The following is a 17290-nucleotide window of genomic DNA, read 5'->3' as shown; positions in this document are numbered from 1 at the left end:
TTGAATCATGATGCAAATAAAATCCACTGGTTGCAATTGATGGTAATGTTAATGGTAATATTAACCAGTTATTATAAATATGTCCTTGCAACTTTTTTTTATGTTATTGCTATTCTATCCATGTTTCTTTGTCTCAGTTTTTAGTTAGCCTCAGTGAATCTTCATAACCTTTAATTTTCTAGCACAATCTTAAATTTAAAAAAAGGTTAGAGGGATGACTTCTACCATTTTCTCTACACTCATATATTCCACCTTTATTTAAAAGGAAAAAATTGTGGGGGAAAAACATACATTAAAATCACTCTTTATAATACTTCTCAATTTTGTTAGAATATTTGGTGGTAGAATATTCCTTATGAAAGCATTTTGGGAAAAGTGAAAGAGTTTTACACTTGGATGCTGGAGACTGTTCTCCTTACTATCACTGTATGATTTTTCTGAGGCTATAGGCAAGTTACATTGTTTTCACTAGGATTCAGGAGTTATATGTGCAAATTGGAAGTAAGACTAAACTTGCTTGAAGGTAGGAGAATGAACTGCCTGTATGATTACTTACTTGAATTTGTTTTCCTCCAACTGAAATTCTTAACTTCATAAGATTCAGATTAAGTGCTTTCTTCTTCAAGAACGCCTTTTTTTTTTTTCCTAAAGAGAATTTATCACCCCTTCAACAAGCTATTATGTTATTCTTTAGAACATGTGTAATTTTGATGTGTCTATAGCTGCATTCCTATAATATTTTTGCTTTTCTTGTTGAAAAGGAGTATGCATATCCAAATTTAGCTCTTCTGTGGTTAGAAATATGATTTAATTTTTACTAAAATTGCTACTCCATAATCTAATAGGTAAATAGTACATATCCATCCCATGTTTATAGAATTGAAGAAGAGTTTGCCAGGATAGGATAGTGCATTCTAGAGACTTGTGTTAGACTTTGGTCCATATTTTCATATGTATCTACTCAGTTCATGGGTATCTATACTTACTTCCACCTGACTCAAGCCCATTTCTTGATCTTGAAAACAACACAACTTCCTGAATTTCTACCCTGGCTTTGCACTAAGCTGATGCTATTTATGTCATTTAATTGTAACATCAGTACTATGAAATAGTCTTATATGTAGTTTACAAAGTAGAAAACAAAAGTATGAAGTGGTAATTTGACTACGGTCACACACAGCATATAAGTGGCCTAGCTAGGGTTTCAACTCGTATCTTAAACTCCCAAAGTCTTTCTATCAAGAATTCCAAAATGCCAAGCTATTAATTTATATTGAGAGGTATAGTTGTCAGAATGATCAGATTTGCATGTTCTCCAGTATCTGTTCTGAAGATTGCTTAGACAGTTTTAGTCAGCTGGCTCCATTTTGGACAATTCTAAGTTTTGATTGATACGTGCTTTGTTTAGCTGTTTTAATACTGTTTATATTTTTTAAGAAGACTTCATGATCTCTGATTTTATTTGTTTACTGAGCCATATGAAAATAAACAGTATAAGCACTTTCTGTTATAGGTAGTATTCTTCTCATTTTTAAATTCTTATGGGGCATCTCATTATTGGTATTTCTTTTTGGTATACTATTATTTCAGAGACTTTTGTTTGTTTTAAACCACTCTTATTTTATAGTTTCCTAATTCATACTCGTAATTGTAGCTTTCAAATGATTAACGATCTCTAAACATACACACTTTCATGTTTAGACTAACCCTATGATTATATTAACAAATAATAGACATCATTTCCTTTGTCAACACACACTACTCCCTTGGTGATCACATCCAATCTCATGACTTTAAATACCATGTATAAGTTTATGTCTCCCAGATTTATGTCTCCTGGCTGGACTTTACCCTGGACTCCAGAGTCATTCAAATGTCTGTTTAGTTTCTTCCTTTAGATATTTAATGGGGCCACAATGTTTAAAAAACCAAACTCCCAAGCTGCCTATCCGCTGCCCACCTCTTTTCAATAATGGTGGCTTCCACCCTTTAGTTGCTCAGGCTTTAAACCTGTAGTTATCTCTGACATTTTCTTTCTCACCAGTATTCAGTATATCAGCAAATCTGTCCAATCGATTTTCAAATTGAGCCAATAATTTTTTACTACAAAACTGGTTTAAGCCACTATCATATACTTTTGCTCAACTCTGTCAGGCTTGCTCCTCGTATTAGGGCCCTGTCTCATCTTCTTATTGTCACCTTCCCTGAAGGTGGTATTTTAAATTGCAAATCCTCACTCCTACCCAAGGAGACTTAACACACACGTGATTGTGTGTGTGTGTGTTCCCCTCTCTCCACAACACTTGATTTCTAACGTAGTAAACATTTTACTTAGGTATTTATTGTCTATCTCCACCTACTAGACGATAAGCTGCATGAAGGTAGGGATTTTTACCTGGTTTGTTTATTGCTGTGTAGTAGTGTCAGACTTTCAGTAAGTATTCTTTGAATATATGAATGGTGTTTAATTTTGTTAAATTGTCACTCTTTTTCCCCTGGTGTTTAAAATTCTTTTATTTTGAAATAATTTCAGATAGAGAAAATTTGCAAGAATTCTACAAAAAATTTCTATGCAGATTCTTCATACAGATTGTCCACATACTAGCGTTTTGCTATGATTGTTTTATCATATTTTCTCCTCTATGTATACACACATTAGATGTAAATATATATTTTTATATGTAAACCTGTACAGTATCCTTCCCCCTTATCTACAGGGGACCCCCGGTGGATGCCTGAAATTGCTGATGGGAACAAACTGTATATATACTATTGTATATACATACCTATGATAAAGTTTAATTTTATTAGTCATTGAGAGAGAGCACGTGTGCACGCAAGTGGGGGTGAGGAGCAGAGGGAGAAGGAGAGAGAATCTTAAGCAGGCTCCACACTCAATGCAGAGCCCTACATGGTGCTGTCTCATGACCCTGAGATCATGACCTGAGCTGAAATCACGAGGTGGATGCTTAACTGACTGAGCCACCCAGGCACCTCAGTAAGTTTAATTCATAAGTTAGGCATATTAAGAGATTAACAACAACAACTAAAAACAATTAAAATAATATACTGTAATAAAAGTTATTTGAATGTTGTGTCTCTCTCAAAATATCTTATTGTAATGTACTCACCCTTGTGATGATGTGAGATGAGAAAATACCTACATTATGAGATGAAGTAAGGTGAATGATGTCATTGCGTCATAGTGTTAGCCTACTATTGATCTTCTGATAAGTCAGAAGGAGGATCACCTGCTTCTGGACTGTGGTTGACTGCAAGTAACTAGAACTGAGGAACGTGAAACTATGGATAAGGGGGTCTGTTATATTATTTATCTATTATTACTTTTGAAGTGTTTGAGAGGAACAGACATAGTGCCACTTTACTCCCAGTGCTTTAGTATGAATTTCTTTAAAATCAAGGACATTCTCCTACACAGTCAGAGAACAATTATGAAAATGAGGAAAATAATATTGATATAACACTATTATCTGTACCTTTCATTCAGTTTTTACTGGTTGTCCTAGTAATGCCCTAAGGACAGAAAAAAAAATTGTTTCTCCCTGGGTCAGAATTCAGTCCAGGATTTCATTTTGCTATTAGTTGTCATGTAAATCAACACATCTGTAACCTAACCTAACTTTAGTCTCTGGTTTAATGTTTTATTAAGGATTTTGTTTTCTTTGTTCTATTTAAATGACAATCTGGACTTGTATTCTCAGAATTATTTAACTTTTACATTTGCCTTGGCTGAAAAGGAAAGGTAAATAAAAAGAGATACAATTTTTACTTTAATTTCTATATATTCATACACATAGATGGAGAATATACAAAAAAAATATAAGCATCGGAAGAATAGGGTAAACAGGTAAATTTGTAAGAGTTGGATCTCCTAAATTACTTGGTACTTTTATGTAGAATATTATGAATTTCATGACATTTAAATATTTTACATAATTTTTAATGGCTTTATGGTGTTTTGTACCAAATTATTTAATTAATCCCCCATCATCGAACATTTATGTTAAAAATTCTTCATTAATCTAACCCATACTGACATAAACTATCTCACAAATACATTTTCCATGCGGATATAAACTTTCCCAAATAAATTTTTCTAGATCCTTTGATCTTTTTTTAAATCCTAAATTTTTAAAATTGGAGTTGGTCAGTCAAAAAAGTATGCCATGTTTTGAAACCTTTGGATGTGTATTATTGGTTGGCCTTTCACACAGCAAAACACACAGCATTACCCATCTTACTGTTGATTATACGGATTATTAAATATTTGCTTGTTTCTAAGTGGTGTAAAATTTTAACAATATGGGGGCACCTGGGTGGCTCAGTCGTTAAGCGTCTGCCTTCAGCTCAGGTCATGATCCCAGGGTCCTGGGATTGAACCCCGCATCGGGCTCCCTGCTCAGCGGAAAGCCTGCTTCTCCCTCTCCCACTCCCCCTGCTGTGTTCCCTCTCTTGCTGTGTCTCTCTCTGTCAAATAAATAAATCTTAAAAAAAAAATTTTTTTTAACAATATGTTTTAAAATATTGATCATTTGTGTTTCTTTTCTGAATTGCCTGTCATTTTCTATAGCACTTCTTTTTTTATGTTTCTAAGACACAGTAATCTCTTTATAAAATGATTTTTGTAGTTTAAACCTACACACTTTTATGATCACTTTTTGAAATGTATTCATCATTTGGACTTGTATCTCCTTTCTCAAACCAGCTTTGTTGCCTGTTACTAATTTTTCATTTAATATTTCTCCTATTGACTAGTTTTTAGTTCGGACTTCCTTAAGTTTGTTAAAACATAGCACAGTTCTCCCAGGAATTCACAATTAAAACGTGAATCACCATTGAGTTTCCTCATCACCCCTTCCTTTCCTTTTCTCCTATATCTAATTAGATTCCAGTCTGATAAATTTTTATTTCCCAGTGTCTTCTACATCTGTCTCTTCTTTCCCTTTTCCCAATTTCCTTTTTTTAGGTTTCACTTTATAGGGAGTTTGAACTGTTACCTTCCTACCTTTAGTAGGAAGTCTTTTCCCTTTTCAGTTCCATTTTAAAAAATATTGTCAAGTTGACCTTTTTTTAACTTGGTCAGATAACAAGAAGTGCATTTTGTTGTGAGTTACGTTCTTCTAACTTACAACCTAATATTTTATTGTGTTTCCTTATTCTTAACCTTTCGTTCAGTCAGATACATTTCTTTGTTCTTCTCTGTGTAGGTGTCTTGTGCTTTCCCAGTTCTGTACATGGTGTTTTTTTCTTTCTGGAATCCTTGCTTCCTAAATTCTGTTTATGTTAATCGTACCAATTTTACTAATCCATTAAGTCCCAACTGGCAGCTCATCTCTTCTGTGAAACTTTCTCTGGTTACCTGTTACTGGAAATTATCTGTCCTTTCATAAGACCCTTCCAGCACTTGCCTTAAACCAAATTTCCATGAAATATTTTTTAAATTTATTCATTTTTTAAAAAGATTTTATTTATATGAGAGAGAATGAGAGAGAAAGAGAGCATGGGAGGAGGGAGGGTCAGAGGGAGAAGCAAACTCCCCGCTGAGCAGGGAGCCCGATGTGGGACTCAGATCTCTGGACTCCAGGATCATGACCTGAGCCGAAGGCAGTCGCTTAACCAACTGAGCCACCCAGGTGCCCTGAAGCATTTTTTATATACTGTAGTTTACTATATTATATTACAGTTATTTGTGTTTCTGGTTTTCTTTTAATTATTTGTATGTAACGATTTTGTATTGTTATTCCAAGTATGTTTATATACACTATTGTGAAAGGGTAGGTGTTATTGCACATTTAGAGCTTATGAACAAATTCAGGTGTAAGGCACAAAGCTAAAAAGCAATGTTGATATATCTGTGTCTCTTAAGTTTCTAGGAAAGTCATTGCACATTCAGACTGCAATTCATTTTATATAGAGCATGGGGATAGACTAGTTTAGGATGGTTAATTTTCCTACACAGCAGTGCTAACTTAAAACAGTTTACCAAAGGGCGCCTGGGTGGCTCAGTTGGTTAAGCGACTGCCTTTGGCTCAGGTCATGATCCTGGAGTCCTGGGATTGAGTCCCACATAGGGCTCCCTGCTCAGCGGGGAGTCTGCTTCTCCCTCTGACCCTCCTTCGGAGCTCTCATGCTGTCTTTCATTCTCTCTCTCTCAAATAAATAAAATCTTAAAAAAAAAAAACAAAACCAGTTTACCAGAAGTGTAGGTACACATTTAAGTAATAGATACTTTCAATAAAGCATTTGTTCTAGACTCTGACATTTGATTACATCATTTTCACAAAGATGCAGTGAATTGTGTAAGACTGTTGAATCATAGACCTGTACCTCTGAAACAAATAATACATTATACGTTTAAAAAAAAAAGATAGTAGGAACGGGAAAATGAAGGGGGGTGCTTCGGAGGGGGAGACGAACCATGAGAGACTATGGACTCTGAGAAACAAACTGAGGGTTCTAGAGGGGAGGGGGGTGGAGGGATGGGTTAGCCCGGTGATGGGTATTAAAGAGGGCATGTGTTGAATGAAGCACTGGGTGTTATATGCAAACAATGAATTATGGAACACTACATCAAAAACTAATGATGTAATGTATGGTGATTAACATAACATAATAAAATAAAATTTAAAAAAAATTTAAACTACAAAAAAAAAGATGAGGCGAAGGGTGTATAGATTTATTAATTCATGAGCATGTTTTCTGTAAAAGTCATTACTTAATAATTTTAGTCAGGCTTTGTTTCGGGTAGTTTTGTTTTCCTACACGTGATCATTAGCATCTTTTCCCCCCCACTCTGTCCCTGGAATGTCTTAGCAGTGAACACATGACTCTGGTTTTCTTTATTAGTAACCCTGTGGACCATGGACATCTCACTTACACTATTTTTAATGGGATTTGAAGCATGAGTCTTCCTCCACCACCAATTAACGACATTGTATTGGGATGTTGGAAAATATATCTTAAATACTGTAAGTTCTTTGAAAACCATGTGTGGTAGTGTATGGAAGGATCAACTTTTTTAGGTATCTGGTACATAGTAACTGCATGATGAATAAAGAAATAAGTTGTGTTGAATTGTGGAAAAAAATCTCTTTTTTCATACCTTGTGTTCTGTAGATTGAATCAGTTTGAGTTTGTCTTTGCTAATGGTTAGATTCAGGTTCTGCATATTTGGCAATAATACCACATAAATCTCACTTAAGCTCTTACGCAGGAATTCTGGAAGGTAGACCAGGTGAGGTGAGACTCCGTAAGACGACATAGAAACTAGACATTCCCACTACATTGAAGCAGGTATTTGGGAAGAGATCCACTTGATATTAATAGAAGAAAGATTTCCTGTCGAAGAAGTAGTTGGGGTAGATGGAGTAAGTGGATCATGTTCCATCAGGGAGACTGTGTGTGACCTGGATCAGTAAGCATTTAGAGATGTCTTCTGAACTAGATCTGTGCCATATATGTGGTCTGGTAGCCTCTTGTGGGAGACCCACCTAATGGCCTGGAATTCAAGGATAGGACTTCAGTCCCTGGGATAGACTGGTAATTGTAGGACAGGTCTATAGCTCTAGAGGTGCTGGTTTATTGGCTAGGTTACTAAGGTATTAGTAATGGTCTCTGAATTAAGGCAAGGACTCAGTTCTTAAGATGGCACAGTGTCAGAACTGAAACAGCTAAGCAAGTTTGATGTGGAACATCATCCATTTCTTCCATTTAAGAGCACCTTGGATCCTTGTTTAGGAATGGAAATACACTTACAGGTGGCCTCACCTATGTGGCAGAAATGTGTAGGGAAGGGAGCCTGTCAAGTCACGAGTAATTAAAGGTTTATATATATATATTATTACCCTTTAAAATAACTGTCAGAATTCTTAATTTTTAAATTCCCCCTACACCTTTGCCCCCCTTGCCAAACTCCAAACAAACATGTGATTTGAGTGGGATAAGTGTAGTTATATGTCTGAGACAGGGATTATTCTCAGGACTGCAAAATTGTATCCTTTGTGTATAACCTAAAGATCATATGTATCCTGTTGCATTATTATATTCTCTCTTCTTACTCCTTTTATTAGGGTCAGTCTTTCTGAACATCTTTACTCTTTATTACTGTGTAGATTTGGGACATGGAAAATCACTCTTGGGATAATAGGGATAAAATAGATAGACCTTAGATAAGATCAAATGGATTTTTATGTTTTTACCTTTTCCCCCCTTTATGACCCATGCTAAAGGTTCCCAGGTGTGAGATTTCTGGTTTATTTCCCCTTTATTCATGGAGTTTAGTTCATACTATCTATATACTATGTATGTATAATTATGTGTGTGTGACACACACAAACTTTTCTCCGCATATGCAGGCTTACTTGTCATAGTGTTACTTGTAATTGTAAAAGATCCAGAATAAAATAAATGTCAATCAGCGGGTTAATGTCTAAAAAAAATTAATGTACATCTGTGCAATGTAACACTGCAGCTTTCAGAAAAGAATGAAGGTATTCTCTAGAACATACTATAGAAGGACTAAAATATGTGAAAATAGAATGGTGCAGAATTGTGCATAAGTAACATAAAATATAATAGATATGTGGAAATACACATATGCATTTAGGTTTTTTCCAATTTTTTTTATTCTGGTGAAATACACCTAAGATTTGCCAACTTAACCATTTTTATGTGTATAGTTCAGTTGTATTAAATACATTCATAATATTGTGCAGTCATCACCATCTCCCGAACTTTATTCATCTTTTGAAAGTGTAATTCTAATAAAATAAATAAGACATGGGTATGCAATGTTGGGCATAGAAAATATAGTTAGTAATACTGTAAGAACTTTGTACAGTGACAGATGATAGCTGGATTTATTGTGGTAATCACTTTGTAAAATATATAAATATTGACTCATGTTGTACACCTGAAACTATTATAAATTACTGTACTTTAGTAAAAACAAAAACTCCCTATTTCTGTTTTCCCTAGCCTCTGGCAACCACTTTCTGTCTCTGATTTTGACTATGTACCTTATTTAAGTGGAGTCATATAGTATTTATCTTTTGTGACTGGCTTCTTTCACTTAGCATAATGTCTTCAAGGTTCATCCATATTGTAAATTATGTCAGAATTTCCTTCCTTTTTAAGGCTCAGTAATATTCCACTGTGTGTATATACCACATTTGCTTATCCATTCATTCATCAATGGATACTTGGGTTGCTTCCAAGTTTGAGCTATTACAAATAATGTTGTTGTTTTGATGGGTGTACAAATAACTTTTTGAGACCCTGCTTTCAGTTCTTTTGGGTATATATGTATGTATAATTGGTTGATCATATGGTAATTCTTTTTTTAATTTTTTGAGGAACTGACATACTGTTTCCCATAAGGCCTATACCATTTTACGTTCCCATCAACAGTGCATAAGAGTTCTAATTTCTCCACATCCTCTCCAAGAATTGTTTTCTCTTTTTAGATAGTAGCCATCTTAATAAGTGTGGGGTTCCATCTCATTGTAGTTTTGATGTGCATTTCCCTAATGATTAGTAACATTGAGCATCTCTTCTTGTGCTTAATGGCCATTTGCATATCTTCTTTGGAGAAATGTGTATTCAAATTATTTGCCAATTTTCAAATCAGGTTCTTTGTTTTGTTGAGTTTTAGTAGTTCTTTATATATTTTGGATATTAATCCCTTATCAGATATATGATTTGTAAATATTTTCTCCCATTCTTCCAACCTTTGCTCTTTACCCATTGAGTGGTTTGGGCACCCTTGCCAAAATCATTAAACCATATATGTGAGGGTTTGTTTCTGGGCTTTTTATTATATTCCACTGGTCTGTATGTTTGCTTTCATGCCAGCACCATGCTGTTTTCATAGTGTAGCTTTGTAATAAGTTTTGAAGTCAAGAAGTGTGAGTTTTCCAGTGTTGTTTTTTTTTTTTTTTTTTTTTCAAGATTGTTCTGGTCATTTGAGATGCTTTTGAGATTCCTTTTGAATTATAGAATGGGTTTTTCTATTTCTGCAAAACAGGTCATTGGGATTTTGATAGAGATTGCATTTAATCTGTAGGTTGCTTTGGGGAGTATTGACATCTTAACAGTATTAACTCTTCCAATCCATGAACGTAGAATGGGTTTCCATTTATTTATTTATTCTTTAATTTCATACACATTACTTTGTTTATATGACATATAAGGAATGAGTAATAGTGTTTATCTCTTAGGAAAGTAGATTGTGGATTGAGGGCAGGGGTGTGCAAGTTTTCATTGTATAACTTTCATCACCTTTTGAATTTTAGGCCATGTGAGTATGTATTACTTATTTAATAAAGAAAAATAACATTTTGGCACCTTTCTTCAGATACACACATACGCATGCATACACACACACACACTTGTGTGCACGCACAATACCTAGAAAATACCTGTTCCTCCAAAGAGTGAGCACAGAAACAAGACTTACTAGGGGGAGCCAAAATCAAGAGTCCAGCTATAAAGAATGAATGCATGAAATGATGATGTTTTTAAGCGACTTTAAATTTATCAGTCTGTAAAGAGAGATCTGGTGTGGTAGATGACTGAACAGGTAGTAAATGATCGCCTTACTTTCCATGCTTAGGAATTTGGATTTTAAATTGATGGTTAATGAGGGTCACTAAAGATCAGAGATTAAACAAGGAAGTAATGGGATTATGTTTATATTATAAGAATTACTGTGGTTATAGTATTGGAATAGTGTGGGATCGTTTAGTAGAAATAGGATGTGAGCCACATCGGCAGCTTAATATTTTCTACTAAATTACAAAAAATGGGTAATGAAATTAATTTTTATATATCTAATGTTATTTCATCATGTAATCACTATAGCATTATAAGTGAGATATTTAATGTGCTATTTTTCATTGTAAATCTTCACATCTTCACAATCTTGTGGATATTTTATGCTTACTGAACATTTCGTGTTTGACTAGCCATATTTTATATGCTCAGTTAGCTACATGAGAGTAGTGCTGCCATGTTAGATATAGTGCAAGTATAGAGAGTCAGTGTATAGTCAGGAGACAATATGTATTCTAGTAATTGGAACAGAAAAATTTAATGTGAAGAATTATTAATTATTTACAAGTCCTTAATCATTTGTCATTCAGGAATCACAAATTAAGACAACAATAAGATAACAACTGTATACCTATTAGAATGGCTGAAATCCAAAAACGTGAGAAGGTTACAAAGCTGTCAAGCTTACAAAGCATCAGGGCTCTTATTCATCACTGGTGGGAATGCAAAATGTTATATCTACTTTGGAAGACAGTTCGGCAGTTTTTTTTACAAAGCTAAACATAGTTTTATCATATGATTCAATAATCATCCTCCTAGATGTTTATATAACTCATTTGGAAATTATGTCTGTACAAAATGCTGCATGTTGAATGTGTATAGCAGCTTTATTCCTAACTGCCAAGAAATGGTGACCAAGATGTCCATCATTAGGTAAGTGGATGACAAAATGTGATACATTCATACAATGGAATATTATTTAGAAATAAAAAGAAATTAGCTATTCAGCCACTAAAAGACATGGATGAATCTTAAATGTATATTGTTAAGGTGAAAGATACAGTCTGAAGAGGCTGCATACTGTGTGATTTAATTGTATGACTCTTTATAAAAGTCAAAACTATAGTTATGATGAAAGAATTCATTGTTTGCCAAAGAGAAGTGGGAGGGTTGAATGGGAGAAGCACAGGGATTTTTTTAAGGTGGTGAAAACTCTTCTACGAGATAACATATTTACATACATGACACTGTGCATTTGTTTTGTTTTTTTTTAAGATTTTATTTATTTGATAGAGAGAGAGATAGCGAGAGCAGGAACATAAGCAGGGGGAGTGGGAGAGGGAGAAGCAGACTTCCCGATGAGCAGGGAGCCTGATGTGGGGCTCGATCCCAGGACTCTGGGATCATGACCTGAGCCGAAGGCAGCCGCTTAACGACTGAGCCACCCAGGCGCCCCGATACTGTGCATTTGTTAAAACCCATTGAACTTTACGGAAAAAGTGAATTTTATAAGTATAGATTTTATAAAGTCATTTAGGAGGTTAGGTGGATACCAGGATGGAATGTAGAATTTAACAAAGCAGTCTACCTCTGAAATGTTTGAAACAATGTCACTGAAGGGAATTGGGCAGGAAGTTGCTGACTTAAGTAACTTTGGAAATGAATCTGTAAGACTAAAATCAAAGAAACTACATTGTATATGTAAGCATTGTAATCTAGTTAATAAAATTGTTTCTGCTGGGGTATGATTGAACAGTTCTAATATTGCTATACTTGTATACTAGTGGGTGCCAGGTTTGTCACTGTTGGGGTGGGACCATATCGATTAGTAAGGGGAAGATGCATTCATATGGTAATGGATTAAAGTTGGAGATACTAGTATGAATTTATATTTATCTTAATACAGATAATAGATTGTTACAGATAGCAGTATTTATAGTTACTTATATGTATATGGGACATGTATTTCTTTGTCTGCTTAAGAGTCTAGAAGCAAGGACACTCCATATCAAGGAGCAAAACCTAGTGCCCAGATCTTCATCTCTAATATCATTCTCCAATAAAAGGAACCAGAGCTCCTTGGAGTATTGGATGGTTCCAAAAATTGAGGAAGGGAATATACAAGATGAGCCTGCAGAATATTGTGCTGCCAGAAGGTAACCAGTAAGACATACACATACACACACACACACAGATAGGTATATGTGAAATGGATGCAGGAGCCAACTAAAAGATCTCCCAATGGCCAGAGTTGAAACAGGTTGAACAACAGAACTGTGTTGAATTATAACTCAGGGTATAAAAGAAATTTTGATGAGTCCACATTTGTTTAAATGATTGAATGAATGAAAACAGACATATCTCCCTTACGAAAAAGTTCTAAATCTGTGTAAATACTCCCCTGTGAAAGAGGTGGAGAATAACTCCCCACCCCTTAAATGTGGGATATATGTAGTATCTTTCTTCCAAAGGTACAGTATGGAAAGGGGTGGAAAAGTAACTTTACAGTGGAGAAACCTGACAAACACCATCTCTGTCAACTGATTAAGGTCAACATTCACAGTGATAAATCATGTTGATAGTATATACCTTTGATATGAGGTGAAAAAAAAATAACACTTTATCTCTTACATCTTCTTCTCCAAACCCTAAATTCTGGTGTAGTGATAAGAAAATCCCATCAGACAAAACCCAACTGAGGAACATTCTGTAAGGCCGGAAATCCTCACAACTGTCAAAGTCACCAGAAAACCAGGGAAAGCCTGTCAAAGCCAAGAGGAGCTTAGAGAGACATGACATAAATGTAATATGGTATCCTGGATGGGGTCCTGGAACAGAAAAAGGCCATTAGGCAAAACTAAGAAAATCTGAATAAAGTAGGGACTTTTTTTAATCTCTCAATATTGGTTCACTAACTGTAACAAATGTACCATACAAATGGTAAGGAGTTAATAATAGGGTAAGTGGATGTGATGTATGTGGAAATTTTCTGTACTGTCTTTACAGTTTTTTGGTAAATCTAAAACTGTTCTAAAAATAATGTGCTTAAAAATAAATAGTAAATTTATTACATATTCATCCACACACAGAAATGATTATAAGATTGTTAACCAAGAGGAGTTGAAAGGGTACTATGAAGAACACAAGAATAGAAAGTGAAGGGAACAGGTATAATAAGTAGGGAGGGAAGACCCTACATACCATACTTTGTAGTATTCCTTCGGTGCCCTCTAGTTACAAAGCTGAACACTGCAGCAGAAAACAAAAATGTTTACAGATCCAGCTCCAGGATCACAGTGTGGGACAAACAAGGGTAGATGTGGAGATGAGGAATAAATTGATTAAGTTGATAACTGAAACAGGCTATTTTGAGATTAAATTAAATCCCTCAAAAGAGAGTATAAAGATTGAGAAGAAAAGATGTTGAGCAGAGACTGAAGATAACCCTAACTGGTAAGAAATACAGGGAGGGGAAAAGATATCTGAAAGGAAAGGATTTCATCCTGTGGCCTATTGATAGAGTTTCAAGACATGTCTATTACATTTAGCAACACTGTATCATTGGTAAATTTAGTAAAGCAGCAACTGTGATGAGTTTATATATGAATGAAATTTATGGGAATAATAATAGTGACTGCAAGCGATTCTATCAAATTACCCTTGGCTGAAAGGTTAGACATAGATAAGGTGGTAGCTAGTGTTGACTTTTTAAAAAAAAAATTGAGGGCATGGGATGGGATGTTAATTGAAGAGTGTAAATTCCATCAAAGGCAGGAATGTTTGTTCAGTTTGTTATATTTCTAGTACCTAGAACAGTTTTACATATGTTCAACCTATTTTTGTTGCATGACTGGATAAAAAATATTTGAGGACTTCTATAGAGAGAGAAGTTGAATATGCAACATTTCCAAGTAATGTTTTATTGAATAAGGTTTCTGAGGGAATAGTATTGAAGAAGGTATAAAGAAAATGTCAAAGAGGACATGGTTAAAATCTTCAGCATTGGCATTACTGTTGTGCAAAACACTAACTTTTTTTAAAATTTTCATGCGTTATATATAAATTACACTTTGCTGTTTGCAGTTTGTTTTTAATTACTGAAAACAAACTGTAAAGCTTCCTTTGGTCAGGAATTACATCTCTTAACCTGTAGTAGTGCTAAGTACTTTTCACAGGATGAAACATAATTGAGGTATTCTGCATAAAGCAAAGTGTACCTGTATTTAATTTAATTTTTTCCCTCATCTTTTTATTCAGTCTACAAATAAGAAACCTCGAAAATCTCCAGGAGAGAAGAGTAGAATTGAAGCTACTGTTAGAGGAACAGGCCGTGGAAGAGCTAACGGGCACCCTCAACAGAATGGTGAAGGGGAGCCTGTCACACTATTTGAAGTGGTGAAATTGGGGAAAAGTGCAATGCAGGTAAATTTTAAGTGTTTTTGTTTTGTTCTATTTACAAAGCAGTACTGTCAGTAATCTATGTGGAACCTGTTAAGTGACATTTATATATTCTTGCTGATTTGTAATCAAGTTTATCTTTAAAATTTTTCTTTGTTTTACTTACATACAGTATCAGGAAAGGAATTTTGTTTAATGGTAAAATGCACTTTACAGTGTACTGAGTAAAATGACTTGTGTATAATAGCTGCCTGAGAGAATTTTTATTGCCTTAATATATTTTTTAGAATCTGACTTAATGTAAGTAACATATGTGTACTGAAGAATATTTCAAAGAAAGGGTATAAAAAAAGGAGCCTTAAGTAATAGAACTAGGAATAACCACAGTTAATACTCCACGATTATTTTCTGTGTGTATGTGATCTTTTTTAACCTTGTTATTCTCTCTTCTCTCTCCTCATTCATTTAACAAATATTATTAAATATTCTGCAAGAGCACATAATTATTGGCTTCTTACTAATTCATTATAAGGATAAACCACCATTATTTTACTATTCTTTTAGTGTGTCTTTTCATTTTTTTACTGTTACAGAATTTATTCATTATTTGTGTTTACTTCTCTACCTCTTTTTTTCATTTTAAAACACTAGAGGTAGGGGCGCCTGGTGGCTCAGTTGGTAAGTGTCTGCCTTTGGCTCTGGTCATGATCCCAGTGTCCTGGGATTGAGCCCCGCATTGGGATCCTTGCTCAGTGGGGAGCCTGCTTCTCCCGCACCAGCTCCCCCTGCTTGTGTTTCCTCTCTTGCTGTCTCTTTCTGTCAAATAAATAAAATAAAATCTTTAAAAAAAACCCAAAACACTAGAGATAAAATTATTTGGTGAAAGGGTATTTCTTATGAGTGTGATACATAAATATATTACTCTCCAAAAAATTTTACTAGTATATCTTTCACCAGAAGTGTGCCTAGCGACTGGATACTTTATATTTAGGAATTAATTGGTAACATAGGTGAAAAATTGGATTTATTTATTTATTTGGTGGGGGACGGGCAGAGGGAGAGTGAGAGAGAAATCCAAGCAGACTCCACACTGATCATGTAGCCCAACTCGGGCACTTGATCTCACAACTCTGAGCACCACCTGAGCTAAAACCAAGAGTTGGAGACTCAAGGGACTGCACCACCCAGGTGCCCCTGTAATTTATTATTTTAATCTGCATTTCTTTGATCACCAGTGATTGATAAAAGTTAAATATTTGTATTCTCTATTTGCTCATTTTGATAGTTCATTTTCAGTTTCTTTAAAATTTAGGTAATTTATGAAACAGGTTTACTTTTAGAAATTTTCATTAGTATACTTTTTATTTTTAACCTTTATTTCCTTTTGCATTCCTTTAAGGGAGTTCAGTGTTTACTGCCTTTTGTGTATGTTACCAGATTGATACGTTCAGCGGCCTTAGAATTCGTGTGGGAAGGGAGGGAGGTGGGGCAGTATGATGATGCTAATGGTAAAATAAATAATGAAATTTCCAGTTATTTGAAGCAATGGACAGACTGTAAGTTATGTAAGTATAATTTTAAAATAATGACCCTTAGCCACAAAGTTTGACAGGTTCTTTATTATACTTTAGTAGAAAAATTGTTACCAAGCTATAGGTATCTTATTTTTGAGGTTTACGTCATGGCTTTCCACCTTTAAGTCGATACACAAACAGAAAAATAAAGGAGGTTTATTTTTTATTTTTATTTTATTTTATTTTTAAGATTTATTTATTTATTTTAGAGAGAGAGCATGCATGCTAGCATTAACAGGGAGAGGGGCAGAGGGAGAGAATCCTCAGACTTCTGCTGAGCGCAGAGCCAGACAAGGGTCTTGATCCCAGGACCCTGAGATCATGACATGGGCCGAAACCAAGACTCAGATGCTTAACTGACTGAGCCACTCAGGCACCCCAAGGAAGTTTATTTATTTATTTATTTTGCTTTTATTATTTTTTATTTTTTATTATTTATTTATTTTTTTATTCTTATGTTAATCCCCATACATTACATCATTAGTTTTAGATGAAGTGTTCCATGATTCATTGTTTGTGCATAACACCCTGTGCTCCATGCAGAATGTGCCCTCCTCAATACCCACCACCAGGCTAACCCATCCTCCCACCCCCCTCCCCTCTAGAACCCTCAGTTTGTTTTTCAAAGTCCATAGCCTCTCATGGTTCGTCTACCCCTCCGATTTCCCCTGCTTCATTCTTCGCCTCCCGCTACCTTCTTTTTTTTTCTTAACATATATTGCATTATTTGTTTCAGAGGTACAGAT

At 34.9% G+C, this 17290-nt stretch overlaps 1 protein-coding gene and 1 long non-coding RNA gene across 2 annotated transcripts in view; both read left to right on the top strand.

The window, feature by feature from the left end:
• LOC145722709 (cohesin subunit SA-1-like) overlaps positions 1-17290 on the top strand; it is a 181055-nt gene that overhangs the window by 120283 nt on the left and 43482 nt on the right. Inside the window, exon 4 of the mRNA XM_081826828.1 lies at positions 14830-14994. Coding sequence (XP_081682954.1) covers positions 14830-14994 — 165 coding nt within the window. The remainder of the gene's footprint in view (positions 1-14829; positions 14995-17290) is intronic.
• Positions 5657-12661, top strand: LOC145722712 (uncharacterized). The gene is made up of 2 exons (XR_014147185.1): positions 5657-11505; positions 12556-12661. It is a non-coding gene; the product is annotated as an uncharacterized LOC145722712 (long non-coding RNA).

This window comes from Leptonychotes weddellii, chromosome 1 (assembly GCF_054177405.1).
Source record: "Leptonychotes weddellii isolate Sample4059 chromosome 1, ASM5417740v2, whole genome shotgun sequence".
Classification (NCBI taxonomy): domain Eukaryota; kingdom Metazoa; phylum Chordata; class Mammalia; order Carnivora; family Phocidae; genus Leptonychotes; species Leptonychotes weddellii.
Note: the sequence above shows the minus strand (reverse complement) of the source record. Positions and strands in the feature narration are given on the sequence as shown.